The sequence below is a fragment of the Scleropages formosus genome, chromosome 15 (assembly GCF_900964775.1).
Source record: "Scleropages formosus chromosome 15, fSclFor1.1, whole genome shotgun sequence".
NCBI classification, from domain to species: domain Eukaryota; kingdom Metazoa; phylum Chordata; class Actinopteri; order Osteoglossiformes; family Osteoglossidae; genus Scleropages; species Scleropages formosus.
In genome coordinates, this window is record NC_041820.1 from 16,655,443 (window position 1) to 16,683,153 (window position 27,711).

Genomic DNA, 27,711 nt, shown 5'->3' on the forward strand with positions numbered 1-27,711 from the left:
AGCTTTAGTGGAGAGTGAAAACCGCTCTCCTTCTGGCCACCCTGTGGCACACCCACGCAGGATCTGGAGACGACACACTCCTCACTGTTCAGTCGGCGCCTCAGCCATCATCCCAGGAGACATACAGACAGGGGTCCTGTTCGTCTGAAACACAGCCAGCAGGATGAAGGCAGAACAAAAGCAAATCACCTGCTTTCCCCCACTTTGCCAGGGAAATGGGATGTGACAAAGAATCCTCTCCATCCACAACTCTCACACACACACACACACACACACACACACACACAGAGAGAGAGAAAGAGCACACTCCAACTGGCTCTTTTATTGACATCATTAAACATTTTCCAGAAGCATTCGTTCAGGTCTGTGCTCACACCACTGCCCAGGTGGGCGCCCTGTCTCTATTGCACAGACCTAGACGGACGCAGCCAATGCTGTGGGATACAGAGGACTGCAGCTTGAGGCAACACACCGGCGGGCCTTGAGGGCCAACGTTGTGCAGATATGGCAGTGTTGCCCCTCCATCTCCTAGTTAGTGTCACAATCGAACAGAACAAAACAGACACATCGCTGCTTTCCATTTTCAGTATAAGCTACTCAACAAAGAAAAAAATAAATATTGAAAGTCCATAAAATCTGTAACACAACCTGCTGTAAAATATAATTTACTAAAAAAACTCCTACTAATCATAACAGATCTGCAATTATCCATTTGACCTCAAATGTAAGATGAAAAAATTATATCCTTGTATTCAATTATGACACATATTTACTTGTAAACTAACCATTTTTGGCATTAGGTTTTGAGAGCTACTGACCTACAGGGTTTAGTTTAGCTTCATTTAAACTGTTCTCATAAACCATGTGCGTAACTGCAGCCCTGAGCGTCCACGGTCACCGCAAACATGGTAACAAGTGCCAGAGTGCTGGGGAAAGCAGGAATAACCAATGCACGCACAATAAGGACACACTGGAGGACAGAACCTGTAGCAAAGCACTACACCGACAATGTGTACAATGTTGTCCATTTCAGTTTCACACAGAATACACACCTTTCAAGTTATGCCACGTGAAGTGGAACTTCTCAGTGGTCTAAATACATAGAAAGACAAGGAAACATGGATACCCACAGGCACACAAAACACACTGCTTGAGCGCAGGGGGGAGTAGTTCCATGCAGGTTCCAGGCATAGAGGTCTGTCCTGGGTGTGGGCTGTCTGAGAGTGGCTTTCCACCAGCCCTCCAACCCTACTGTGGTGCTTAGCCATCCCTCTGACAGGAAGGTGGGGGCTTCCTCTGTGTGGTGCTGACCTTCTGCTGCATAGAGTCTCATCTGGCTGGCTCTCATACTCCTCACGCCTACTGGGTTTTAGTCCTCCGGCACACTTCAGCCACTTCTGGGACTTCCACCCTCTCTTTGAAGCACTGAAGAGTCGATTTCTCCAACTGTCCCACTATTCTGTTGCTTACTTTCACCCTAACTGGCCACAAGGAAGTCCAAATATTTTCTTTTGGCAACAGTTCATCCTCCATTTAAAACAAACAAAAAATCCCTTAACAAGAACAGATTTTTCAATATAACTGAACTCACCAGGGTTTTATGTTTGCAGAAATAAGTAACCAGTGTCCCAGCAATCCAATATTTCTACACAGGGATCAATATTCTCTAAACATACAAACTGGATTTTACATTTGCTCACGTTGTCATCTTCTACCTTGCGCTGTTGGACAGTCACCTGCACGCAACAGGTGAAGGAATCAGGGCACAAGTACTGCAGATCGAGGTGGGAGAGGTGCCATGATCACACCCTATACCATTGAGGAAGGGTTGAGCCAGTCTTTTTGTGGTTTTGTTGATTTACAAGAAACACAGATGTTTTCACTGAAGTCCCAAAGTGGGTACCCAATCACAGGGTTCGGGGGATAATGGTGAAAGGCAGGATGGGACTACTGGCCTCCAGCTCCAAGGCAGTCAGGAAGCACTCTGTGGCTGCATCGTCATTGCCCTGTGCCTGAAGCACCTCACCAAGACTATTCCACACGTCGTGTGCCGTGGAGTTGACCTGCACCGCATCACGAAGAATCTTCTCTGCCAGGCTATAGCGTTGGAGCTGGTGAAGGATCAGACCCTAAGAGAAGAAAAGAGTGTTTAATAAAAACAAAATGCTCTTCCAAAATTCCGTGCTGAAAACATGCGCCAAGGGGAGAGAAAGCACTGGTGGAGCTGCAAACCCCCTGCAAACAAAGCCCCTCTGCTCTGACCCTACCGGAATGAGAAAAGACTGCTGAGGAGGCAGTTTAACGAAACGTGGATGGCGCCTGGTTGACATCAGCTTTATGAGAAGTGACAATCCTGTTTACTGCCCAGACCAGAGGGAAACATCTCTGTCAGCTTCAGTTTCACAGCAAACCTGACAATATAATACTTACTGTCCACCACAGCAGACCAAGCCGTTTACTGCTTAGTGCCGCATACTATCGTATTGGGTCAAAAGAATGCCTAGATCAGGACAGAACATAAAACTCAAACCCTCCACCTTCCCTACTAGTCCCAGAGACTGTTCATAATACTCAATGTCCTTGGACCTCAGTTATCCCTGCCCCTGAGGTTTTTAATTTGCTAGAGCTCCCAGAAAGCAGTTGGCCTTGGTGCCTGAGGAGACAACGTACAGATGCTGAAGACTAAGGCTCAGAGGTGCCCCTGGGACAGGGCACAAAAAAGCTTCAAGTCACATAACTGCATAACAGGAATGGAGAGCAGTTCTTGGGATGAGCTACTACATCATCAAATTAAACATATTTCCTAGGATTCGCGATAGGCAGAGTCGTCAGGAAAAACGATTTTAGTGCAATGACACCCTTACACACTGAACATGTCTGACCGATCACTTCCAGTCCAGGTGTACCTTCATTTTAACCAAATTTTGCATGGTGGCCTGGAGCTTTACAACCACTGTCCTATCAAAACAGCACTAAAGTCAGTGATTTACTGGCACAATATGGACACGCTCAGTTCACCTCTGATTCCTTCCTACTATGCATGTTCACTGGCTGCAGTGGCATCATCGCTCTTTCCGAGTTGTTCAGGTGCTCAGCCATTTTAACCACAGACAAGGTGGAGGAGTTTGTTAGGGTGGCATTGGGTCATTCAGCAGCAGGAACAGATGGGCCTCTCAAAGGCCATCAGCACTCTGCCTGTACCTGGGATTAGCCAGCCAATCAGGAAACTCCTCTCCAGTGGGCTATCCAGCGGGAAGACCCACTTAGTCATGTGGACATTCTTTCACAAGTCAGTGGGTTTGCTCACAATGGAGCCTTGTTTTCTGAACCTGAAAAGCTTTGAAATTTGCTGAACAGTGAGTGGCACAACTGAGCTGGGAACTACTTTGATCCAAACCTGAACCACAGTCATAACTAGTTGGGTGGGAGGTGATGAACCTGATTAGTATTATATGTCAAGCACAAGATGTCTGAGAAATATTCATGATCTCTGCCAGTTCCTTCCATTCCTCAAAGAACACAAATACAATGTGGGGAGAAGGAGGAAACATTGGTGAGTCCCAGGATGGGTCCCTTGACCTCAGGACTCTAAAAATGGAAAGACTGGTATACCAAGAAATAAGCAACAACACCTCAGTCCAAGCCTACAGCAAACTGGAGAGTGACAAATGCAAGAACCGCCTACATTATTTGCCAGAAGAGGCTTCTGCTTCAGAGAAATTGAGTCGCAGGACATTCCTGCAGGCTACACAGTCAGTCCCTGGAGTTTGCTAACAGGCAGGAATGTGAGGTACACAGCTGGCACAATGCTCAATGTCGGAAACCCTGCGAGCAGAGGCTTTCCTCATGCCACCTCCTCACCCTTCACCATCACAGAACCCGTGTCACTTCTTCTCTGCAGTGTGCTGCCATTGTGCACCCACCACAACCTCACGAGCAAAGTGGGATGGTGCTGGACAGAGATGTAGACCATATGGGAAAAGGCAGTCTTACACAAACCAGCCCTGTGAAGTGCACAGTTTTAATTAGGATTTTCAAACACAGAAATCCTTTCACCCATCCTCCTCTGCTACCTACTCCCACATTCCCCACTCTACCCTACTCACCAGTCTCTGCATGGTTTTGACGTGGGTGGGGCTGATGGCCAGTGCCTCCTCGTACCACCGCTTGGCCTCATCCATGTTTCCCCGCAGCTCAGCCACCTGGCCCTTCATGAAAAGCACGTTGTGGGACATGGGGAATAGGTTGGCAGCCTCCTGTGTGCAGGCCGTGGCCTCTGCCGGCTTGCCCATACCGATGTACACCTCCGCTACAAAACAGCAACGTGGCCAATGAGAAGGCAGATTGAGCTCTGCACATGCACACAGTGCAGGTTACTTTAAAGCTAGGGCCAGTAAAAAGACCAAGTTGGGCAATCCTGGCCTTATAATCATACATTTTCCTTTGGGGTTTTAGTCATTTTTCCATTCAAGTTTGAATAAAAAAAGTGGCAAAATTTCCCATTCTTTCCTTAAATACCAGCATTCTCACCCAAAGTGTAAAACTGAAGCAAAATGCAAGAAGAACAAAGAGTAGCTAGATACTAATGAAAAGGCAGCAACACACTGCTGCTCTAGCTCATTTAAGGACTTGGGCAAGAAGTGGTTCAATGTTTAGCGCCATCACCTTTAACTCAAAGGACCCAAGTGAGAATTCATGCCCTTGCTGTGAGCTTCCCTTGATCAAGGTAACTAAATTTATACAAGATAATTTAATAGGCTGTACAAATGAGTAAATAACTGTAAATTTCTTAAGACACAAAACCTAACATTATACATGGCCTTGAACAGAGTCCACAACAAAACACAGTTAATAAACCATTATTAATAATGAAATCTAAATATTGTCCATGTATGGTTAAAAACAGGCCTGAATACAGAGTATAGGCATATTTATTTATGGTGAAGAGAATACCAGTTGTTGCATAATAAATACTATACTTAAACCTAATTATTAAAGCCAACAGCTCAACCATATAACTTCGCTAAGAACCTTTCCCAAGTTTCTCATCATCATTATCATCATCACTATTAATTTAGCTGATCTCTGTTCAAATGTGTCAGAACTACTATAGTGCAAGGGGGGGGGGGGGGGGGAATGGATCAGCTGGTTTGGCCAGGTCCTGCTCTCTGGTGGTCTGGGGTTCAAGTTCTGCTTGGAGTGCCTTGTGACGGACTGGCGTCCCATCCTGGGTGTGTCCCCTCCCCCTCCAGCCTTATGTCTTGTGTTGCTGGGTTAGGCTCCAGCTTGCCGCGACCCTGCTTGGGACAAGCGGCTTCAGTTAAGTGTGAGTGTGTGTGTATATTATAGTGCATTAGTGTAAATATAGAATCATGAAAGTTGCACTATTGACAGCCTGCTCTAATCACAGCACCCCTTGCAGGTCCATCTATATAGAGGCATTCCCCTTACCTGCATGGAGCCAGATCTGTGCCAGAGTCATCCAGGGGTGCAGGGGCCCCTGCTTGGGTGCACTGCTCTGCAGAGAAGAAGCTACTTCTGATAGGGCCTGCTCAACCCGTGAGGCTGCCATGGATGTGGCGTGCACAGAGCCTGCAGAAGAAAGGGGAAATACGGGGTCAACAGCATCACCTCATGGTGGGGAAGGGGCAGAGGACATTGGTGGGAACCTCTGCAGGTTTACTCATTGTCCCTCAGGACTTGCCCCTGGGCCAGACAACACTGCTGCTTTAAAGCTAGCACTGCCCCTGTTTCGGGGAGATAGAGATTTTCTTTCTAAGCTCCAAAGAGGCATTAGCACAAGGGAACAGAGTTCTTTGTGGTGTGATACTGCCACAGGAGCTTCTGTTCAGAGAAGTAAAAGAGCATCTTGACTTTAGACAACGTAAACACCCAAATGCTATACAAATCAGATGAAGCCAAACCAAACAGGACCTGCTGGCATTTAATGTGAAAAGATGGCCAAGGTAGAGAGGCAATGTGGTATCTGGGAAGACCACCACAGACAGACAGCCTACCAGAGAGGCTCAGCTGTCAGTGACCTTGCAGGTCCAAAGGTGATGGCCTTCGTCCCAGACATTACTGGTGAGTATCCTTTCTCTAAGGTTGAATGAGAAACCTGCATCCGAGCCAATCTCCAACCCCACCCCAACCCACCAGAAGCACTAAGCCCTCCTGGGAGTTTTTATTTTGACTTTTTATGAACACTTTTTTGTGTAAGGGCATTTCTCTCAGTCAAATTGAGGATAATTTTAACCAAAGCAAACCTTTGTATAAAGGCAACATTTTTCTTCCACTGATTGGTTTTCTTCCTCGGTAACAATCCCTGTTATTGACAGACCTTGCAGTGACCGGTGTTCATTGCTGGTCCTGCCAAGTTCTGATGCTTACAATCAATTGGCTCCAGCAGGGAGCCCTGCACCGCAAAAAGAGCAACAAACCCAGCTGATTCCAGGCTTAGTGCTGACAGAGTGGCTGCATCGCTATGGTCACACACACACATCCCTGCAGAAGGAGTGACTGTAGTCATATCTAAATCCCTCAGTGCTTCCGATACCTGGAACTCTTAGAGCTGATGAACACTCCCATCACATTTCCTTGCGGGATTGACCTCCAGACAGCAACTAATCCCCAACACACAGAGCTTCAGGACTTGAATTTTAATGCTCAAGACAATGCACTCTCATTTCCAGCAACTCATTCTGCAGGATATCTGCTTTTGTTCTTCGATTTGCTTCCTACTCCCTAGTGCCCTAGTCCTTTTCCCTGTACTCACAACTCAGCGGCATAGCTCTTGCTAGCTTTTCTACATATAACTTACCTTTCACAGTTAGAAAAGAAAAAAGAAAAAAAAAAAGACTGCCTCAAGATACAAAGCCATTCAGAAGAAGGAAGTTCAGATTAACTGACCACAACTACTACATAATGAAGTGAAGAAGGTGCTGAATGGGTCTTCCGTTTCACACATGGAAACAGTTATCTGAACAGCCACTCTTAGATACAGATCACTCTGAGGTCCCTATGGTCTCTCCCTTGCCTACACCTCTTTCTCATCCTGACTCTGTTTTGTCTTCAGACTGCAGGAGGAACCACACTGTGAATGAAGGGATACCAAATAAACCCCTCAGTCAGCCTCACAGCCCTAGACACTGTTGGAGTGTGCAGCCAGCCCACAATTACAGATGACAAGTTATTTTGAATGTTACTCTTAGTTATGAACACCAAAGTTCATAATAAGGAAACAAAAAAAAAAAAAAAACAAAAAAAAAAGCCAGTCAGTTCCAGGAACTGACTGGTGGAAAATGGCATTTTGAATAGATGCATCAATGATGCTGATATCACTTAGGAAATATAACAAACCAATCAATGGAAAGAAACTAAAACCAACAGATTACTGGATGAGTAAAACAGAAGGAGCATAATGATGCCTTGGTGGTTCTTGTGGAACATTGCCATTATCAACCCCCGTGAGGTGCCTATAGTTGGGTGACTTGTGAAAACCCATGCACATTAAAAACAAACAACCAACCAAGCGGCTCTGACTTCCAGAGCCCACACATATAGCATGCTTCCTAATGCAATGGTGTAATTGTGGGGGAATGACCACAAATGGTTGCATGCAAAGGGGTGGCACTTCACTGCAGCAAGATATTGGTGTGATATTTTAAAGAAACAGCATGCATTCCTTCAGGCCATCTAGCTACATTGCACCAGCCATACTGTCAAATATTATGAGCCTCTTGGTTTTGGTCTGTAACAGTCCAGATACACAAGCCTTTATTTGATCAAAGAGACTACAACTGAATGACTGATTGACATACCCCACTGAAATCTACCTCTAATATCCTACGTTCTTACCATCCTGCTAATGATAGAGCTTGACAGAGCCCAAGTTTGGTCAGTGCTGATATGCGCTGGGCTTAGCCTTCTGTTGAAGATTCTTTTGCTTATGAGGCTTTGGATCGGAAAGGCTAAGGCTGTGCACAAGGCCCAATGAAATGATACCATCTCTTTAATTATTGAGCGGCATGGCCAGCCGCCTGCACTCGGCACTCATTATGCAGCACAAGTCCTTAGGACAAAGGATCCCAAATGAAAAACAAACACAGACAACACAGCAGCGGCAGCAGCAGTAGCGGCAACAGCAGTAGTAGCCCAATGACAGCACACTGCGGCCGAAGACATCAACGTGGACAAGTAGCATTTACATTCGGTGGCAGAGAAAAGACCATGTGGTTTTGGGAGTCCAGCAGTTGGGCAAAAATGAAGGCATGGTGGCCTCCAAGTAAAGCACTACTTACAAACTGAAAAAATGGAGTAAAAACCATGAAAGTAAGCATCTGGAGGGTTGCCTTTAAAATAACAAAACAAAATTAACAAAATAAAATCTCTAAGGAAATAAAACGAATATAAATTTAAAAGGAAGAAACAGAGCAAGCCAAAAGAACAAAAACTATCAAGTCAGATTTGTACATTAGTAAGGAAACACTAGAAATGGAACCATGGAAAATATGTCTTTTCTTTACATTCCCCCACAAGCGTGGCCTGCACCGTGAATTGCCTGGAAGGAATTGATGCCAAGCTGCACTAATTAATATGCATCAAATCTACTAAACAGAGAAAGAGGCCAAGTGTGGTAAGGTACTGAAAATGAACCCCAAGCCTGGAGAGCAGGTGTTGCTCTGTAATGGGAGAAGGTTTCTATTAATGAGATATCATGGCAAAGGTGAACAAAAGAGAACCACACAAATATGTGGGTGGGAGTGGGGGGGGTCTTCAATATCACATGCAGGTATGAAAGAGGCCAGCTTGTTGAATGACAGGCTTGCTTTGTGCCATCTAAGAGGTCAAGAGGAGAGTAGGGGTAGAAAAACACACACAAAAGGTGAGTCACAGATATACAATGTCCTGTGGAAAGTTGGGGGTACAAACAGAATGCTTTAAAAACAATACAATAACCATTTAGTATTGTTATTGTGAATATTGTAAAATTTCCTTTCATTTATAGCCTAGCAGTACAACAAAAACTTAACAAGTTTAACAAAAAATTTTAAAAAAAATTTTCCTTCCAAGCAGTGAGTTCATCAAGACAGCAACGCACACGGGATAAAAGAGCTGATGTGAGTCACACTCAGTGCAGCATTACTGGTTGAGGGCCGTCGAAGAGGAATGTGGTCACAATAGGCAAAGGGAATGGGCTTCGCGGCAGGGAGGAGCCTGGGAGTGGGGGCAGGATGAAGAGGGGGCACATGAACGAAAGAGGAGGGCTCAGACCTTGAAACAGAGGAGCAGGAGCTGGAAGCTGGAGAACAGATGAGAGGAGTGATGTGGGAATATGTGAGTATGTAAGAGCACATAATAAAAAAAAAAAAAAAAAACAGAAATAGTTAAGAACAAAGGACAGCGAACATGAACAGAACCCTAAAATCCAAATAAATCGTGACCATTAGGGATCAGATTTTCTTTGGGGGGTGAGGGTGTTGGTCACAGCTATTAATTTATTGGGTTCTGGATTTCAGTGTGAATACATATTATTCCTAAAAGTCAGTGTGACAGCAGGATTAAGGCCTCTAATAAAAAAAAAAAAAAAAACTACGAGACCTGCATGGCATCATGTTCAGAGAAAGAGGCTAAAACCCTGCTATCAGTGGACTTCCACCTGCAGCCTAAAAAACTACGTCTGCAAGGTGCCCCACCTGTTTCAGGGTCCGTGAAGTCTGGCAGGGTCATGGTGTTGAGCTGTCTCCTGTCAGCAATGGCACGGTCAAGCAAGCTGCTACCTCGACCTGAATCACTGGAGGGCCAGACCCAGAGGAGTGGCACAGCAGGAAGAAACACAGAGACTGGTTAGTACCCAGCATCCAATGAGAGTTTGTCCCCAGAGAGTCTGCATGCGAACAGCCACTGAGGCCGAGCTTTCTAATGAGGACGATTCAGCCCTTATTATGGGAAACAGGAGCCTTGGAGATTCAGGTGGATAATTAAATGATGTAACACAAAGAAACAGAACTGCCTGTCTTTCAGACGTAATGGAAATCCAGTCACACAGGGGAACAGCTCCATCTGGCTGAGGTGAAGGACTGCAAAGCCTCTGTAAAAGATCACAGTGCTATACATATGCAGAATAATAAATTGGGAATGCAGGGATCTTCATTGTCCCTGTGCACCAAAGACAAACACTGGCTCTCAAACATCTGGTGGATTCACTGATGTGATCTAAACCCTCAGCTACTGTGCATGTTGTAAGCTGCATCAGACCTCATTTCACTGGAAAGAATATGGAGGCTATATAACCCTTATGACTGGCATTATATTGCACCCATTGAGGTGGCTGCGGTTCCTCTTCCTGACCATGTTTCTAAGAATGGTAGTTACTACGACACTGGATGCAGCAGTCATTGGCTGTGACTGCCAACACACTATGGTACAAAAATTTTGATTACCACCATGACCTTAGAGGGCACATGCAAAGAATGCATTGTGTCGTAAAAATGTGTTGATGTGTTCCGCCCACTCAGATTTCTAAGCCTGATTGTAGTGTGTATGATACAGCACCTCCACAGTTAGACACACTTGATGAAGAAGCCATCCCAGATGGACCAATAGCAATAAGTGGAGACTTCACAATGGGAATTGGTGGCATTTGTCTTGCTGCAGTGTCTATCGGTTCAGCCATAAGCACAGGATCTTCTTGCCATGTGAAGCATTGGGTTGCTAATTGCTCTTTCTGGATTCACATTACAGCATTTAACAAACGTCTGGAACAAACCAGCCACTGTCCAAGCTGTCTATCTTATTTCATTCTCTGGCAAATGATAACACAGCTTCTCCTTACAGACCCCACCACGCACACTGACTAAACCTCAGATAGAGAACTTGAACACTAAAAATTTTAAGGTGGCCATTTCTGTGACAGAAGGAACATTAGTGGTTTACCCCAGTCAAAAAATGCTTTAGACAAAACTGAAACTACTGAGATGAAATACACTTAAACCATTTATCCATCCATTATCAATAACTGCTTGTCTCAAAGCAAAGAGGTAAATTACACATTAAAAAAGTGGTGGTACTCAGGTAGGGAAGTAGTGCCTGTTCTACGTAGGGGTGACTACCAGCCCAGTTAAACCACAGCTTGTTATTATAACTCATATTTAAGAGTTTCAACTGAAACTTTTATTCATTCTGAGATTCTCTTGATTTATCGAACAGCATTCTCTCCATAGCAATTCAAGGTAAGTACTTTCTTTGGCGACAATACAGCCAAGTACATGCTCCCTGTCATATACCATTTTATTGGTAAATTTACCATATACCTGTCTGGAAATGTTAACTCTCACTAAGAGACACTTGGCAGCACATTTTGCAGAGTGGAATGGAAAAGCAAACTGGTTCAGAACAAACTTAGGGTGCAATGGACCCTCATTGATCTGATAACTGAGAGATACTCAGCTTTGAATTACTGGTGAGGAAAACATATTGCTCATGTTGAAATAGTCAAGTAGGAGCTCCATTTGAGATTCAGCCACAAAAACAACAAATTTTCCTTTGCATTGTCAGTAGGTGGAATAAGACACACCTGGGGTTAGTCAGGTTGTAGCAGGACTTCCAGATCTGTAGCATGTGCTTGCAGGTGAGCAGACCTTCCTCTGGCCCTCGGCATAGCGTTTCCAGCTTTACTTTGGTGAAGAGCAGCCTAGAAGCACAGAAGAGATGTACCCCTTCACAAAGCGAAAGCTGGGAGAACTCTTTGCCGGTTAAAAAAAAAAATTCAGACAGCATCATGGGTTACAGAAACTAATGGTGACCTGTTGCACAGTGTATTAAAGACTTTCAGTAAAAAGACGGCAGCATAAGTAACCACTGGAAGTAAACCTGTTTAGTATAGGAGCTCTTAAATCACCCTCCACCCTGTGCTCGCCTAAATACCTCGTCTAAACACTCCTCTAATCAAACATGCCACCTGGCGAGATTCTGATCTCTTCAGCGAACACACACACTGCACGACTGTTGAATTGAAATACTTACACAGTGAGACCCTACCGAACCAAAGCCAGATCTCTGCAAGTACTCACTTCCAACACCATACAGATCAGTACTGGGGAGTGTGTGAGTGACTGACTGGAGGAGTGTGAGAGTGTGTGTACGCACCCTTGAGTCACTACTCTCACAAACACTTCAGCTTACTGTCCTCCTTACTCCCTCCTCTCCTACTTCATCCTACCTGGGTAAAAAGGGACAGGGGTAGGATGGAATGGAGGAAGGGATGCTAGATAGATAACTGCTGACTAATGACTGACTAAGCCCATGACTAAGCTCTTATAGATCCAGCCAATCAGAAGAACCTAACACTCATCTGGCGACAAAGGGTGGGAAACCATGAAAACAGGAAAAACAGGCCCTGACAACAGGGTGCCTTTGCAATCTGAGCAGTGCTCCCAATTGAATGATGGTGGGCACACACTCACATGAAGTTCTCGGGGTACTCGCTTAATGCCATCTCCACAATGTTGAGGGCGTCATGGTAGTGCTTTTGTGCAGACAGCAGTAGGGCCAGCAGGTGCAGCGAGTGCACGTCATCACCTTGCAGCTGCAGAGCCTGCCGCACGTAGCCCAGTGCCTCAGGGATCTGTGGAGGGGTGAAGAAGCTGGACATCTTCAAAAAGAACCATGGCTAAATTTTCTATTTTCAAATACTTTGATAGCACTCGTCCATACACAGGTCAGAGGACATATAAATACAATATATATTTATGTTTAATGATTTAGATGATGCTTTTCTCCAAAGCGATTTACGATGTTAAGCTACTTACAACTATTTACCCATTTTTATAGCTAGGTAGTTTTTCACTTGAGCAATTTAGGGTAAGTACCTTGCTCAAGAGTACTACAGCTGGAGATGAAATTTGAACTTCAAAATGGAACAGCTATAACCATTATCCTACCAGCTTCCCCCAATATACATACAATGCATATATAAGTATGGAGTTTTGGCTATGTTACAATTATCTAGTCAACAGGAAACAATTACATATTTTCAGGATTTTCAAACTGACTTTAAACAGCATATGTGCCACAGATATCAAGTGATCTGGTTCTAAAGGCAATATGGTCAAAGGCAAATTTAAAATATCCAAACAAAAGTTGTCTTAGTAAATGCTGAATACTGGAAGACAACAGAATACCTAGTAACATTTCTTTTATAAATATATTAAATCCAAACTCACAAAAAGACACAGGTATTGTTAAATAGGTTCCCTCTCAAATCCTGATTTCCAACCATCTCAATGTGAAAATGTATCTGACCTATAGCTTTAACTGAAAAACCTCCCCTTGACATTAAATTCCATCTCCCTTGTTCAAACATATCCTTTTACATTTCTCTCTCTCTTCTGGACCCAACAACCTTTTTTGTTTAGTCTTCATCTCCATGAAAGCAGTTTCTTTGCACATAACCGGAGATGGGGAAATAAGCCGATTAATTTCACAAGGCTCTCTCCCCCCATGTGAAGGTTTGGGAGAGGTCAACTGAGGGGACAAGTCTAGGCTTACTGGCCTTTTATACATCTGACTGCTCTATCCTCTCTTAACAAGGACCACCTTTCCAAATGGCATCTATCAGGTGTTTGACTGAGCTGCTCTGTTCTCTGATTTTATGAATGTGAGAAAACAGAAGTGAGAAGCAGGAAAACAGTCCTGGGTAGGCATGCTGTCACCTAATTCCAGCAACTAAGTCCTTCCCCAGCTTGACAATGGACAGAGGAGCTGAGGAAGAGTGCTCTTCTTAGGTCTTACCTGTCGAGAGACCGCTAACTGCAATGCCAGGTAGAAGGAGGCCAGGTGGTCTGTGGGAGAAAGGCTCTGGGCCCTATGGAGGACAATGAGATACATCTGCATTATATCCATTTACTTGCAACTTTCTCCAAAGTGACTTAAAACATTCAGATATCTAGAATTATTTCCCAATTTATACAGCTGGGCAATTTTTACTGAAGCAATTTAGGCTAAGTACCCTGCTTAAGAATACTACAGCAGAAGGTAGGATTCAAACCAGCAACCTCTGCATCCAAAGGCAGCAGCACTAACCCAATGCTATTCTGGACTCACTCTGGATTTACAATGTTACTAAGGGGCTCCAGTAGCTCTGCTCACACATGCCTCTAAGCAACAGTGTATGTCTGTGGGTAATCACAGAGCTAAAAAGAAGTCATTAACCCCTGCATTGACCCTTCCCTCTATGGTTGTCCCTGATCATGCAGGCACATTGCCTTTGTTTGTTTCTCAATCCATCACAGAGACAATCCCAGCAGCATAAAGGAAGGCCCACTGATCAACAGTAACTCACCTCTGAAAGGCACCCAGGGCTTTCCTTTGGTACTCCTCTTGTGTCCCACGGAGTGAGGCTGGAAAGCAAGAAAAGTGATGTGGGTTACATCACATCATCTGAAACCGCTTGTCCGATATGGGGTCGCGGGGAGCCGGAGCCTGACCCGGCAACACAGGGCATAAGGCTGGAGGTGGAAGGGACACACCCAGGACGGGACGCCAGTCGATGTGGGTTACAGCCAGGAAAAATTAAATGACCATGTGGCTGACACTGGACAGGCTTGGCAGAACACACTACAGAGCAGGGAGCAGCCCTTAGAGCGCTTGTCCTTTGGGTGATCTCGCCCACACTCACCGTCTGTGGCTCGCAGGCTGTAGACCAGGCCGATCGCCAGATAGCCCTTTGCCCGGAACTCTGACGCTTTCTCCCCCATGTCCACCACCATCTTGGCAAAACGCTCACCTTCCTCCAGCTACATGTCAGTATGTTAAGGGGTTGAGAAAGAGATAAACCTTAAGATACAATATTTTAATGTCGATGGCTTGACAGGAAAAACTCTGGTAAAAAAGCAATGCATAAAAGAGGATGGTGAGCCAAAGCAGTGCTAAGCAACACCCTATCTGGTAATATAACAAAGTGCTTTAAGATCACTGCACCAATAAAACATATACTTGAAAGACAGCAATGCATTGCAATGCTGGAGACTGTGTGCAGCACTAGTAGTTAACTTCATTAAAATCTTGTACAATACAGAAGCCAAGCGGGAGAAAGTTGGAGGCACTGAGGCATTCTGATGTAGTGAACAACCAATCAGTAGGTCCCTGCAGTCAATTTAACATTGACTACTATTTCTACATCATCTACCACACATGTAAAAAGCCTGACTACAACAAACTCTTCAGTGAGCCAGACCTAAGCACTTTCTCTTCATGAGTGTAGTCCTCCTATAGCTTGCAGCTATATAGTTTGAGGTCTTTCCTCAAACTTCTACTGCAGCATGGCAGAGCTGCTCTGAGGAGAGGACAAGTCTAATAAATTGTAACCAGAGACTCACCCAGTGCAGATTGCCGATGCACAGTTTCACAGCCAACAATGGGATGGTAGGGTCATCTGGCTTCAGCCGAATGCACTCCTTCAGCACCTTCACTGCCCGGGCAGACTATAGGCAGGGGAACACAACAAGGTGGGAGTTTGTGTATGATAATATGTGTGTGGGATGTGCTGTGACACTAGCTCTTGAGGGGGGCAAGGACAACAGGGGGAGAGAGGAAGAAGGGGGGGGGGGACAAAAAAAAAAAAAAAAGAAAAAAAAAAAAGAACAACTTACTTTGCCAGCAGCCATCAGAGACAGGGCAAACTGATACCACAGATGGAACTCCTCAAAGGCAAACTTCATGGCTCTCTCTAGGCACTATGGGCCATGGGAGGAAAAAAGAACACAGTTAAACTAATAAACTGCATTCTCACCCACACCATGAGTTCCAGAGGATGACAGCAGGTGAAGCACAATGTCAAAAAAGCAGCAGTTGATGAACAGGAAGCCATGTTTAACACAGCTAAGTACAAATTTCTTTGCTGAGGTTTTTTTTTTCTTTTTTAAAACAAACTTTACCCAAAGTCAAATTTATTTTAAGAGGAATGCAAATAAAGAGTTTCATATCATATTCAAGGGTTCTACAAGTCAGGGCTCTCCAAAATGTTTGGAATGAGTATGTGCGTCACTGTGGGAATGTGGTTTCTACATCCTAGACAAAGAATGCCAGTGAAGCCACCTCCCAGAACTGACACAAAGTCATGAAGGAGGTGGGTGGAAGGTCAGGTCCAGCAAACCCAAAGAAAGCACCTGAACCCAGCCCACATATAGCTTGGGTTTCGATGATGTGGAAACCTGGTGGATTTTAAAGACGTTCCCAGACGGTGTCACATTCCTACCTCTGAAAGCATCTCATACTGGCCCCGTCGGCCTAGTGCAATTGTCAACAGGTCATACACCACAGAGGCACTCTGCAGGCTGATGATACGGTCATTGTTGTGTTCTGGAATTCTGCTCAGAACTGCATCTCTATTAGCCTGGAGGCAGACAGCAGACAAATCATGGAGCAGCATATGAGCCAACACCCCTTCAACTGCTCTTTTTCCCCACAGAGGTTTTTTGTAAGGCAGCACAGACTTCACAATTAACAGCCTTGTATGAGACCCATCAACGAAAACAATAGAAAAAGTTTCCTTCCTTGTCTGTTGACATCTCAACTGAGACAAAGCAAAGTGTTGTACTTAACAAGGAAGTGAAAACATGCTGTCATTGAAAGATATGCCAGTGGAAATGAATTTCAGCAAGACAATGGCTTGGTATGGACAGTGGTTTGGAAATCTTCAGTATACTTATATACATGACACTTTTTCTATATGAAATTAATTTTTCAATAGCGTTCTTGGTACAATTGCCCTAATGCACAGCTGACCTCATATTAAGAAGATAAATGTTCTGAAATAGAGCACCGCCCTCTGGCAGCACAAAAGCATTGTGCCTGAAGTCTTACCATGGACTCACTAATGAGCAGCAGGAGCAACGCCTCCTCCGTGTTCTCCTGTGGGCAGAACAGGCTGCAGGAAGAGGGACAAAAGCCATGAGCATGTTGGGAAACGTCACACTTGGCTTCCTTCCTCTGTCAGCTCCAGACCTAACATACTCCGGAGCAAACAGACAAAACCTTTCACTCTCAATATGGTTTTTACACCTCCTCTCTATTCCTGAATACAGGAGAGCGACAGGGTTGAGCCTGAGGTTTACCAGCCAGAAAGCCTGGAGCTATAATACTCACTTTTCCCCAGAGTAAACACGGGGCCTTCGGCTGAGGGTGTAGTCCCGGACGAGAGGGCACTGCCTCAGGGAGTCATTGAGGGGTGACTGTTGGGGAGGGTCTTCTAAGGGGCTCCAGTAGCTCTGCTCACACATGCCCCTAAGTAGGATCTCCGCCAGCTGCCTGGCAATGGTCTGAGAAAGTCAGCAGAGTCAGGTATGGCACTACATCCATCACTCCCTCACTCAGATACTTCTCTTCATATTGCTCATGATTTTACACTATTGCTCTTTGACATGGCTGGATACTTTTATACTCAAGCAATTCAAGATCTTGCTCAAGAGTAAGGCGGGCATCTTAAGATTTGGCCACAAGTCTGATTCTGTGCCATCTGCTGCCATAACCAAAGAGAGTAACCAACACAGCCACTTGGTACAGGCATTTATTCTAATTGCTATATTGGAATGAGGAAGTTTTATGTTTAAATAACCAAGATTTAGTGCTGAAAGTGTTTATTGTTCATTTAAGAGTAAAAAGCACAAATGACACTGTACCTGCAAACCCACAATTTTAACCAGGACAGAAAAGATGCCACACAGTTCTTACCATTCGCAGGTTCTGTGTGGTTCTGGTCTCAACAGCTCGGAGAATCTCACGAAAGCGGCCAACCCCTCTAGTCAAATTGCTGCATCATTGTGAGGATTTAGAAAAAAAAAGAAAAAAAAAATCAGTTTTGACTTGTTCATTACTTGTTCCCCTCAAACACATGGTGGCTACTGAATCCCTTTTAATTATCAGCCTGTGGGGGCCCAAATTCCTGGCTACACAATCAAGCTTGGTAGTAAAAGGAGCAGATGTGGCAGAAACCTGAAACATGGGTAGAACCAGCCACTGGGACATCTAGACTCCTTTCTAGGAACTGTACTGCATCTCAAAACCTGTATATATATTTAAATGAGATGTAAAAATATCAGGAAGTTGTACATGTGTTCATCTGTAGAAATACATGCAGTGAAATCAGTGCAATTACACAATGCCAACTGTGGGCAAAACTACTGCAATCCCAACATGTTGACGCAAGCTTTTCAGAAAGAACATTTTGTAGTGGAGACCTGCTTGACACAGGACATGACCAAGGACAGCTTTCTCAGTTGCAGTCCACACAAATGTCAAACTTCCACTTGACAACTCCCTCTGCGGTGCTTTTCTGCTGATCAAAAAGCCCCCCTAAAATAATTTCTTTTTTAAGGACAACATTTTAGTAAAATGTCAAATACTAGGCTCAAATCAGGGGTGAGACAATCAAATTATGGGAAATTTCAAAGGGAAAACCAGTATCTGGAATAAGCCATTAAAAAGAGGGTCTAGGACCTCTGAATATGCGACCAGGAGTACAAGCATCATAAGGAAAATGCTGAACTAAACTTCTAACAAGCAGGAAGTGTCACTTCCAGTCAGTAATGACTGGCCTATGGCCTGCAGCGTGACACCACAGCACTCCAGTCATTCATGCTCTTTCCCATGATACTCTTAGGCTGCATGTATCTAAGCTGACCTTGCTGGCATCAGCTTTTTCTGTTGATGTGCTCTTCAGATGACATTTATCAAGAAAGAAGCAAATCTAAATCTAAGACAAACTAGAAAGGTTTATGTGCAACTGAAATCATTTTCCAAAGCTATATTGAGTACTATCTGGAGTGACTGACACAAAAAAAGCTTGACTGATATAGAGCTGACAGGGACTTCAGCATTAATATGTTAATAGGATACGACAAGAAGACATAATGGGCAATAAGATGCATTTCTGCAAAACCTACCAGCTACAAATGTACCACCTACGGGTTAAAAACAGTAATGCTAAAAGGGTAATAGGCACTATCCAGCTGTGACTGGGATAATCTATGCTATGCTATTGCAATTGAGGTAACAAACCATCACTGTATGGTTTGTATCAGCCAATTCAGCTGAAGGATGGGTGGGGAGAGGAGAGAATGATCCAGCCACAAGGACTTTAAAGGACAGGTGTCCATGACAACATCTAGCATGGACAAAGCACTACAGCTACTAAAAAAGCAATGGTGATCACAGCAATGGAGGTATTAGCCTCTGCTACTGGATACCTACTTTCTGTTGTCATACCAATTGAGCCTGGAAGTCATGCAGGAAAAGGGACATTTCATAAACAGTTACATGATCTGTGTTAGAGGTGAGCAACAGGTGACACTGGACTAACAGTCAATCACACAATAAACTGCTAACATGCCAAAGCATCAGTCACAAATGCAGACACATGCCACCCGTAAATTTCCCAAAGAGGTGATTAATAAACAACCAATAAATAAGATCTACAGAAACAACGGAGCAGGTCTTTGCTGGATCACCATGGGATTGGGTGGTCTTGCTTCGTATTTTTTGTTATGGTGCCTAAAAGATGGCATGAGGAAGGTCCTGCCTTACCCATTTTTGAAATGGATGACATGAGCCCTTTGAAGACCAGTTTCCAGAAAGTATCCCAGCTCCTGCTCCTGTGTCACTGGGCCAGGTTTAGGGCTACGGTTCTGCATGCCAGCACTCAGGGCCTGTGTGTGATGGAGGGGGTAAAAGTAAACTGATGTATTGGTATACGTATAGATCTCTTTAAGGTGAATTAAAAATAGTACATTTCTGTCATTTAGCCAGTAGTGACAGCCAGATTGGAAAGGGAGTAGAAGCCAGAGGCATACCTGCTTAGAGCAGCCTCAAAAGGAACAACAATTCTTAGCAGAGGGGAGACCCAGACAGATACAGATTCTACTTTCTAGTACATGCCCCTGTAGGCTCTAACTCTATCTGGGTCACAGCTTTGTGGTCATAGGTACATTCACCCTGAAGCCAGTAAACATACCCACAGGGCCTTCAGTGAAATAATTTATTACACTACTGCCACCATCTCAACACTGAAGAGAACACAAACAGCAAAGCAGACAGCCTGTAGCTGTGACCATTCTCCTTGCAGAACATGAGTCTTTAGCAAATGTGACAGGTCTGCTTGGAAGACTGTAATGAAAGAGTCATTGCAGTCTGAAGGCTTAATTAATCAAACACCTAATTACCAGTAAGGATGCACAGACAACTAAGAACAGCAAGGAAAGGACTGGCAGGACCACACAGATCCCATCTGCATCTCACAGAACCAAGGTATGGAGCTGATTATATTTTTAAGAAAAGAGCCAAGCTTGCCACCAGAAAGCCTTGCTGTAGACCAGAATAAGAGATTAACAGCAATACATTTACATTTATTCATTCAGCTGACGCTTTTCTCCAAAGCGACTTAGAATGTTAAACAACCTATAAATATTTAGCCATTTATACAGCTGGGTAATTTTACTGGAGCAATTTAGAGTAAGTACCTTGCTCAAAGTTACTACAGCTGGAAGTGGGATTCAAACCTGAGACCTTTGGGTTCAAAGTATGCAGCTCTAACCACTATGCTACCAGCTGCCCCTAAAAAGAAAAGAAACTCATTTAACATAACCAAATACTCATTATGAAGTGGTAGCACCATTTTTTTTTTTTTTTATTTAAACCAGGACTGTGGTGGTTCGGAGTCCTCCCCTGAAGGACAATGAGAAACACACCCATTTACTCACACACTATGGCCAATATAGAGTCACCAATTTATGAAAAACTTGTCTTTGGACTGTGGGAGGAAACCAGAAGAGCCATGGAAAACACTGGGAGAACATAAAAACTCCACACAGGCTTTTTTCACATTTCAACCCACATCTGAAACAGCCCAAGACCTATGAGGCACCAATGCCACTTCTTGCGCCACGGTCCTTACTATATCTTCCCAAGTCCTTAGTATATCGTACCATGTATCTATCTAACAGAGAAAGCACAGTAACCTGGGAAAAGTGTACCCTCAATGTATAACACCCTGAAAAATTAAAGCTCGGTATTAAAACTCATAACAAGAGGTGGAAATGAGGGGAAAAGATAAGAGTCATGAGATGGGGCTGTAAAAAGGCCAAGGTACCAGAAGGCATCTGGCTTAATAAGAGTTAGCAGGTGAGGCCTATCAGTCCATACCAACATCTGTGGTTTACTGCAAACCTTAGGACTCAACTGGAGTTGTACATTTTATAAAGCTGAAGTGATGCCTCATAAAAGCAAGTCAGCTGCAGTGAGATACAGTAAGCTTCCAGACAACCTGCTTCACACTCCACTAAGCCAACTAACGCACAGTGCCAATACTGCACCAGCAGCATCCAAGTGGGCTTCTAAACCTGTAATACTGGTTTTATGTTACATTCCTGCTCTGTACCTGCTGGTGAACAAGCCATTTTTCTAGGGCTGATTGCAAGCTATCCCCAGTGCTCAAGCCAGGCCAGTTTGGTATGACAGAAGAAAAACTGAAAATTCCAACCACCTCTACGATAAAATACAGCATGTGATTCACTTTAAAGTATAACTCAAACACCTACAATGCCCCATTCTCAGCCAAGCACAACATAATCCTTAGAACTGTGCTTTTTCAAATTCTCAATTATTGTTATATTTAAAACAACAAAAAATCCTTCAACATATTCACTGTGCTGTCTGCACTATAGGAGGGAGAATAAAAATGTCAGAGCAATAAAACAACTTTTGTAGGATGACATTAGGCTGAAGCTAATTCATTAGTTCTCAGGTAGTTTGATGATGCTGCTGATGTTGTTCATGTTCAGAGGCTGGCTATTGCTCTCTCGCTCAATCTTCTTCTTCATAGACACTAAGAAAATGGGTGTTAGGTGACACTGTATGATACAGTATTAATACAACCTTTCTATGTAATGTAAGAGCCCATAAATGAACTACCTTCTCCACCTCTTGGAGATAGAGCAATGCGATGTCCCCTGACTTCTCATAGCAGGTGATGATCTCCTGGTCAGCATCCGGGCTGCGTTTAGAGATGGATGGGGAAGCTGTGGGAACCTTCTCCAGGCACAATCCTGGAGTCAGGGAGATAGTAAAACAACTATAACCATAAACATACTTTATACCCAGAGTAAATGTTTACATCTAAGGACAGTAATGCAGCATATAACATGGATTAATGGTAATAGTTGTTTTGTAGTTGTTAGTGGTTATCAGCTGGTTTAAAAATCAGATAGCTATTGCAAGCTGTCTAAATCAGTCCTTATGAACTAAAAAAGGCCTAAAAAGGAGTTTGTGACTTTTAAAATGACACAATGGCTACACAACCATAACCCTTTGTGCAAACAATCATTGAGCTCACAACTAAAATGATTACACTTAAAATTTCAGTTTTGTACTAGTACTAAACATGTCAGTATGAAGATAATTGAAACATTTTTTTCCTGACTTCTTAAACACAGACTAGTTGAAAAATTTAATTGTTTGATATGCCCATCAATAGGCTGGTATTTGGTAAGTGTTTTTAGCGAGTGAAGAGGGCATGAAGGAAGGTTATATATGACCAAAAACATAGATCTGCCCTACTAGACATATGTAGCAGGCCTTCAGCCAAATAGAAAAAGTGAGTAAGGTGGAGGCTACGCTGTACACCTAAGGGGCCCTACAGATGGAAAGGAATATTTGAATGTTTCATCAGCCACCCATCACACCCACAGAGGATTGTGTATGTCACCTCCCTCACTCAGGAGGAACCAGGAGCTGAAGTTACACCACACTGTGCTGTTGTCATACTGTATGTATAACATTATGTATAACATTGACCAAAACCAGCAATCCAGGAAATGTCAAAAGTTCCCTGCCAGACACAATAAAGAAATCAATCTCTCTTCTCTCAGTGTCATACTCTTGAATGCTTTAACAAAATACCTTCCTTCTGCATGTAAACCTGGCTGTTGGGGGTGGGGAAACCAATCTGATCCTGGGTGTATCTCAGTGTATGGGTTAGATTAGGGTGAGATAAAGGTTCATGTTTGCAAAAGGCAGACTACTTGTACCTTACAGATACAACAATTCAAACGTGCACCTTGGATTATGCAGCAAAAATACAAAACCTAAATAGAACTTTGGCCGGAGGGAGTGTTTTTCAGCCAACCTCGAATATTTATTCAAAAACATGGTATTCAGTATGACATTTTTGCAAGAATTAATCACTGAGATAGAACTATAGGCCTAGATCTATTATACAAATCTTTGTGCATTATTGCAAATATACTTTGCCAGTGAGAAACAATACTCAATTATCTTTGTGCTTCAACTATACAGCACTACATTTAAGTCTCGTGTGAAAACCCTATACTTTTTTGGTCCAACAGGTAGTAGACAGTAGAATGTCTTTCACCTTACTCCAACCCCAAAACCTGCTTAAAACTCCACATTTCCCACCTCAAATTGAAGGTGTCAATGTGGAAAAGCAAATCCAATCTGTGTTTAAGATGTGCGAAGCTGCTTTTGTTAAGTTTCATGTGAAAACATCATTGTTTCTGTAACAGCTTGATTGACTGTCAGTTATCCTCCCTCATACTACAGCAAACTGGAGGACGTGGTGCTTTTCAGTCAATCCCACCACCTTTACACAGCATGGGTTTATAATGGACAAACAATGCGCAAGCCAGTGAAACATATATATGTGCCTTCACTTCCAGAACTGCAAGGTGAGCAGGGTACACATTCAACACATATGTTCACATGCCCCATATATGACTGAGCACACTACAGCTAAGCCAACCTCACCTCCTACAGGCAAGATAAGGTTAATGACACTCTATCAGCAACCTGTGCTCCCCTGCCGCACATGACTAATTCACAGCCGTGTGCCACTTTCCCAAACCCAAAACGGCTCGCGTGTTCTTCTACACTGGCCTGACCTCACCGCTGGTTGCCTCATTAAAACTGCATGATAAGCAAGCTGCCCCATTACAGTATCATCTCCATGGCTGACTCCAAAAAGCAAGACAAACTAATTACAGCAGAACCATGAAGCCACATTGCCTCATTTCCTATTTCAGTTGATTTACTGTGGCAATGTGCAACAAATGAGAAATTATGTGTATCCCCCAGGTATACCAGATTAGCAGGCAACTCACTGCATTTTTGGATTACAATAATGATCATATGTATTCCACACAGCATAAGAACCTTGGATTGTTAATCACTGTTTGAAAAACATCATCAGCTAAGATTAAACTTGAACACTCATATCTAATACGCAGACTGCAATGTATGAATGTGATTCAGAAAAAAATGCCTCCTCTTGAAAAAGCAGTGATGAGAGTAGAGTGTGAACCACTGCTGCCACCATCTGGTAAAAGTGTCATTTTAGAGGGACCCTTAAATTTCAGAGTAGGAGAACTTCCTTCACTGATGAGACGTAACCATTACAGATAAAAGGAGAAAGTCCAAGCAAGTATATTAAATGGAGCAAAAACAGTAAGTGGACAGAAGAATTAATAGAAGTAGGAAAACACGGTGGCACAGCGGGTAATGTTGATGCCTCACAGCTACCGGCCTGTTCTGGATTTGGGTTTGAATCTGGCTCTTTCTGTGGAGAGATTTCATGTTCTCCCTGTCAGTGTGCTCTGGTTTCCTCCCGCAATCTAAATAGAGATGCTTCATTTGAGCTACTGACTAAATTGCTGTTATCTACTGTATGTGAACTGTGTGTGCATAACACTACTCTGCTGTATAAATAGGCATAAAATAAACAATTTAAAGTCTGAATTAAGTGTTAATTTAGTACAGTATATCTAACGCTGCAAGCATTGTCAACTACACATATGTTAATAATAATTATATAATAGAAAGGTATTCTGGAGAGAGTAAGAAGAGGTCAAGGGGTGTGAATTACCCTTCCCATGAGAAGGACTGCATTTCTATGCCATTCTTCCTAGTGATGCTACTGGTTTAGTCTGAATTTGCTGCACTGACCAAGGCCTTACCTTTGGTAGCGTAGGCTTCTGCAATCATACACAGACGATAAACAGGGGCGCCCACCAGCATATCATCCATTGCCACCTGGGAATACTGGTTAAGGGCCTCCCGGTAATCCCCCTCGACGTAGCTCAGCTTGGCCATTAGTAATCGGGCCTCAAGCATGTAGTCAGTCTGGGGGGCAAAGCATTCAGGCACAGGATATCAATCTTGATTTTTTTTTTTAAAAAAAAGCTGGAATCAGCTGACACACAGGTCTTATACAAGCAAAGCACATATGCAGTGGAACAATTTACTCTTTAAACTCAAGGGAGATGCTTTCGTAAATATGACAAATATCAGCGGTACAGCAAAGGAGCTCCCCCTGCTGTACTGTATGCATTAAGAGATGTAAAAGCTCATAACACAGTGCCCAAACCACAGGATCATAAATCCTGAAAAGGTTCAATGGTTTAGTCAGTATCTTGCGGAGCAAGAAAGTAAGTCACTTGTTTCTTACGCATGTCACTTAGAATCCTGCAATTTCAATTTGATCTGTATGTTTATGAACAAAAACACTTTGAGTTGATTTCACCCTCATAAGAAACAGCACATTTTGCTTACAACACCTGCCAGAAATTGTACATTTCCTTAAACTCCACATGTATATACCCCCCACCCTACAAAGGCCATTTTACATTGGACACTAAAGCCCTGCTGGCCTTACCTTGAGGTTCCCGCGGTCCAGAGCTGCTGTCAGGTGCTTACGAACCTCCACCAGCTTGGGCCGTGCTCCTCGGGGACTGGCTCCCTGCTTGATGGGATTCTCCTTCAAGTATTGTTGGAGCTTCGCCTCCCCGAGGAGCAGTTCGCCCAGGTCATCTGCGGGAGATGCGGGTGACACGATTTTAACTGAATAAAACGTAAATGAAACAACGGACCCCCCCCCCCCCCAAAAAAAAGTCTGGAAAGTATATAAGGATGCAATGAATCAGTACAGTAGACACAATATAATAACCACTGTCAGTACAGGAGATCAGCTCAGCTTCTTGGAGAGACATGCAAAAGCAACAGACTTTCAAGTATAGATTTATTCATTTAGCAAATGCTTTCCCCCAAAGCGATGTACATCTTATTATCATTAACCTTTATTTAGCTGACGCCTTGGTCCGAAGCAACTTATAACATGATTTACCCATTTGTACAGACAGGTATTTCTACTGTATCAATTCAGGGTAAGTACCTTGATCAAGGTAGCAATTCAAACGGGGAACTTTGAGCTTGCAAGGTGACACCTCTGAACACTACGCCGCCTGATAATGTTTCCCATGTTGTGACAGAGTACAGAGCTGGATATGTGAACCATTAAGGCTGAGGGAAGTAATGAAGAACAACACCCAGCAGTCACGATGACGAGCTCAGCTGCGCCCACGTGACCCCTCGCGCCCGCCCGCTAAGCGGGTTTCCCGTTGACACGTCGATTCCACTGGACTTCAACGTGAATTCTGCACCAACGCGACTCAAAAGAGAGCTTTCACACTTCTTTTTGAAAAGGAAGGGAAAACAAAAAAAAAAGTACACCGTTTTACTCACGGACAAGAGAGACATGACGCTATTAACAATGACACCCAGCAATGCTCAGACAGAACAGAGTATGCTGACTTACTTCGGAGAAACTAAACTAGTACGGTTTTAAAATCTCGACATTTTCTGATGGTAAAAGAAAAGAACGCTAAGGGAGCCAACTGACAAGCCCCCAAACTGGAACACACACACAGTCACAAGCAGTTTGGCAGGGAGGAGAGAGAACCACGGGACAGGCTCATTTTCGTAACACAGAAAGAGAGGCTTTGCTGCAAAGAAGGGGTACGAGCCGTGTGTCAAGTACTGTAGGCGAAAAACATACTGCTTGACGGCGGATTTCCCACAATGCACCAGCAGCACCGGGCGGCTAACAGGCTAGCTAACCGCAACGCGCGGGCAGGACGAACAAAACAGGAAATAGGAAGTGAATGCAGCCAAATCCCATACAGAGGATTATGTTTAATTTCTCCATATCAGGGACAGACAGTCTAAGGTACTGCCTATGCGACTATTGTATAAATGACACTAACAGTCGCGCTCTGCTTAGGAAAGACCGCGGTTCGGGTTAAACTAAGTGCAGGCCCGAAAGAGACCCCGAGCTTGCGTATTAGCTAGACACAACACCGAGCACTCAAACAAGCAGGCTTTTTTTAACTTACCATTTGATATTAATTTAGCAGACAGCTGTCGCACGAGCTCCGGAATCTTGTCCCATTGTCCTTCGGACCGGCAACGCTCTATTTCGGTCTCTAGTCGCGACCCGGACTTTCTCGCTGTCATTTTGCTCCAGTCCGGATTCTGAACCTGAAGGAAGCCGCTGCGGTCCCGATAGGCTGTTCTGTTGAGCGAGGCGAAACAGCGACACCACAGGCCATTGCGTGTAACCGCACTCGTCAATTTTGCATATCATACATTACACGGACTCCTCGTCTCACGAACGCTGATGTTTTGGTTTTTCGGAGATACGAAAAGTTTCCCCATTCATTTTTCACTCATTGGTTTTTACATTTTTCTTTTTTTTTTTAAAAAAAATCCGTTTTCTAAAATTCGTATCTGGTGCGGATCAAAGCGGGACTTTGCCTCCTCATGTTTTAATTGTGGCTTGAAGTTAATAAAAAATACAGCGGAACCTCGGAA

General features: G+C 43.8%; 1 protein-coding gene across 3 annotated transcripts; it reads right to left on the reverse strand.

The window, feature by feature from the left end:
- Window positions 1-315: 315 nt before the first annotated feature.
- ttc7b (tetratricopeptide repeat domain 7B) lies at window positions 316-27,403 on the reverse strand. 3 transcript variants are annotated; one of them, XM_018727701.2, is made up of 21 exons: window positions 27,234-27,403; window positions 25,718-25,872; window positions 25,020-25,185; window positions 21,964-22,097; window positions 19,582-19,703; window positions 17,731-17,809; window positions 17,146-17,318; window positions 16,864-16,927; window positions 16,256-16,393; window positions 15,651-15,734; window positions 15,378-15,482; window positions 14,678-14,795; window positions 14,342-14,399; window positions 13,792-13,864; window positions 12,465-12,625; window positions 11,576-11,692; window positions 9,696-9,793; window positions 8,301-8,351; window positions 5,452-5,592; window positions 4,107-4,309; window positions 316-2,129 (listed from the first exon to the last, which is right to left on the reverse strand). In XM_018727701.2, the coding sequence occupies exons 1-21, from the start codon at window positions 27,352-27,354 to the stop codon at window positions 1,908-1,910; spliced, it is 2,583 nt and encodes an 860-aa protein (XP_018583217.1). In that variant the 5' UTR covers window positions 27,355-27,403; the 3' UTR covers window positions 316-1,907. The 3 variants fall into 3 exon arrangements, with proteins under 3 accessions (XP_018583217.1, XP_018583216.1, XP_018583218.1); XM_018727700.2 differs by lacking the exon at window positions 8,301-8,351 and adding an exon at window positions 9,101-9,301; XM_018727702.2 differs by lacking the exon at window positions 8,301-8,351.
- Between the last annotated feature and the right edge of the window lie 308 nt (window positions 27,404-27,711).

What these genes read in the sequence shown, in the direction of transcription:
- ttc7b (XM_018727700.2), bottom strand. Translation starts at nt 27,354, where the DNA reads ATGACAGCGAGAAAGTCCGGGTCGCGACTAGAGACCGAAATAGAGCGT. An exon ending in CAGCCTGCGAGCCACAGACG is followed by an intron (nt 14,400 to 14,677) that starts GTGAGTGTGGGC and finishes CTTGCTTTCCAG; the next exon opens with CCTCACTCCGTGGGACACAA. An exon ending in GAGTACCCCGAGAACTTCAT is followed by an intron (nt 11,693 to 12,464) that starts GTGAGTGTGTGC and finishes CTGTGCTTCTAG; the next exon opens with GCTGCTCTTCACCAAAGTAA.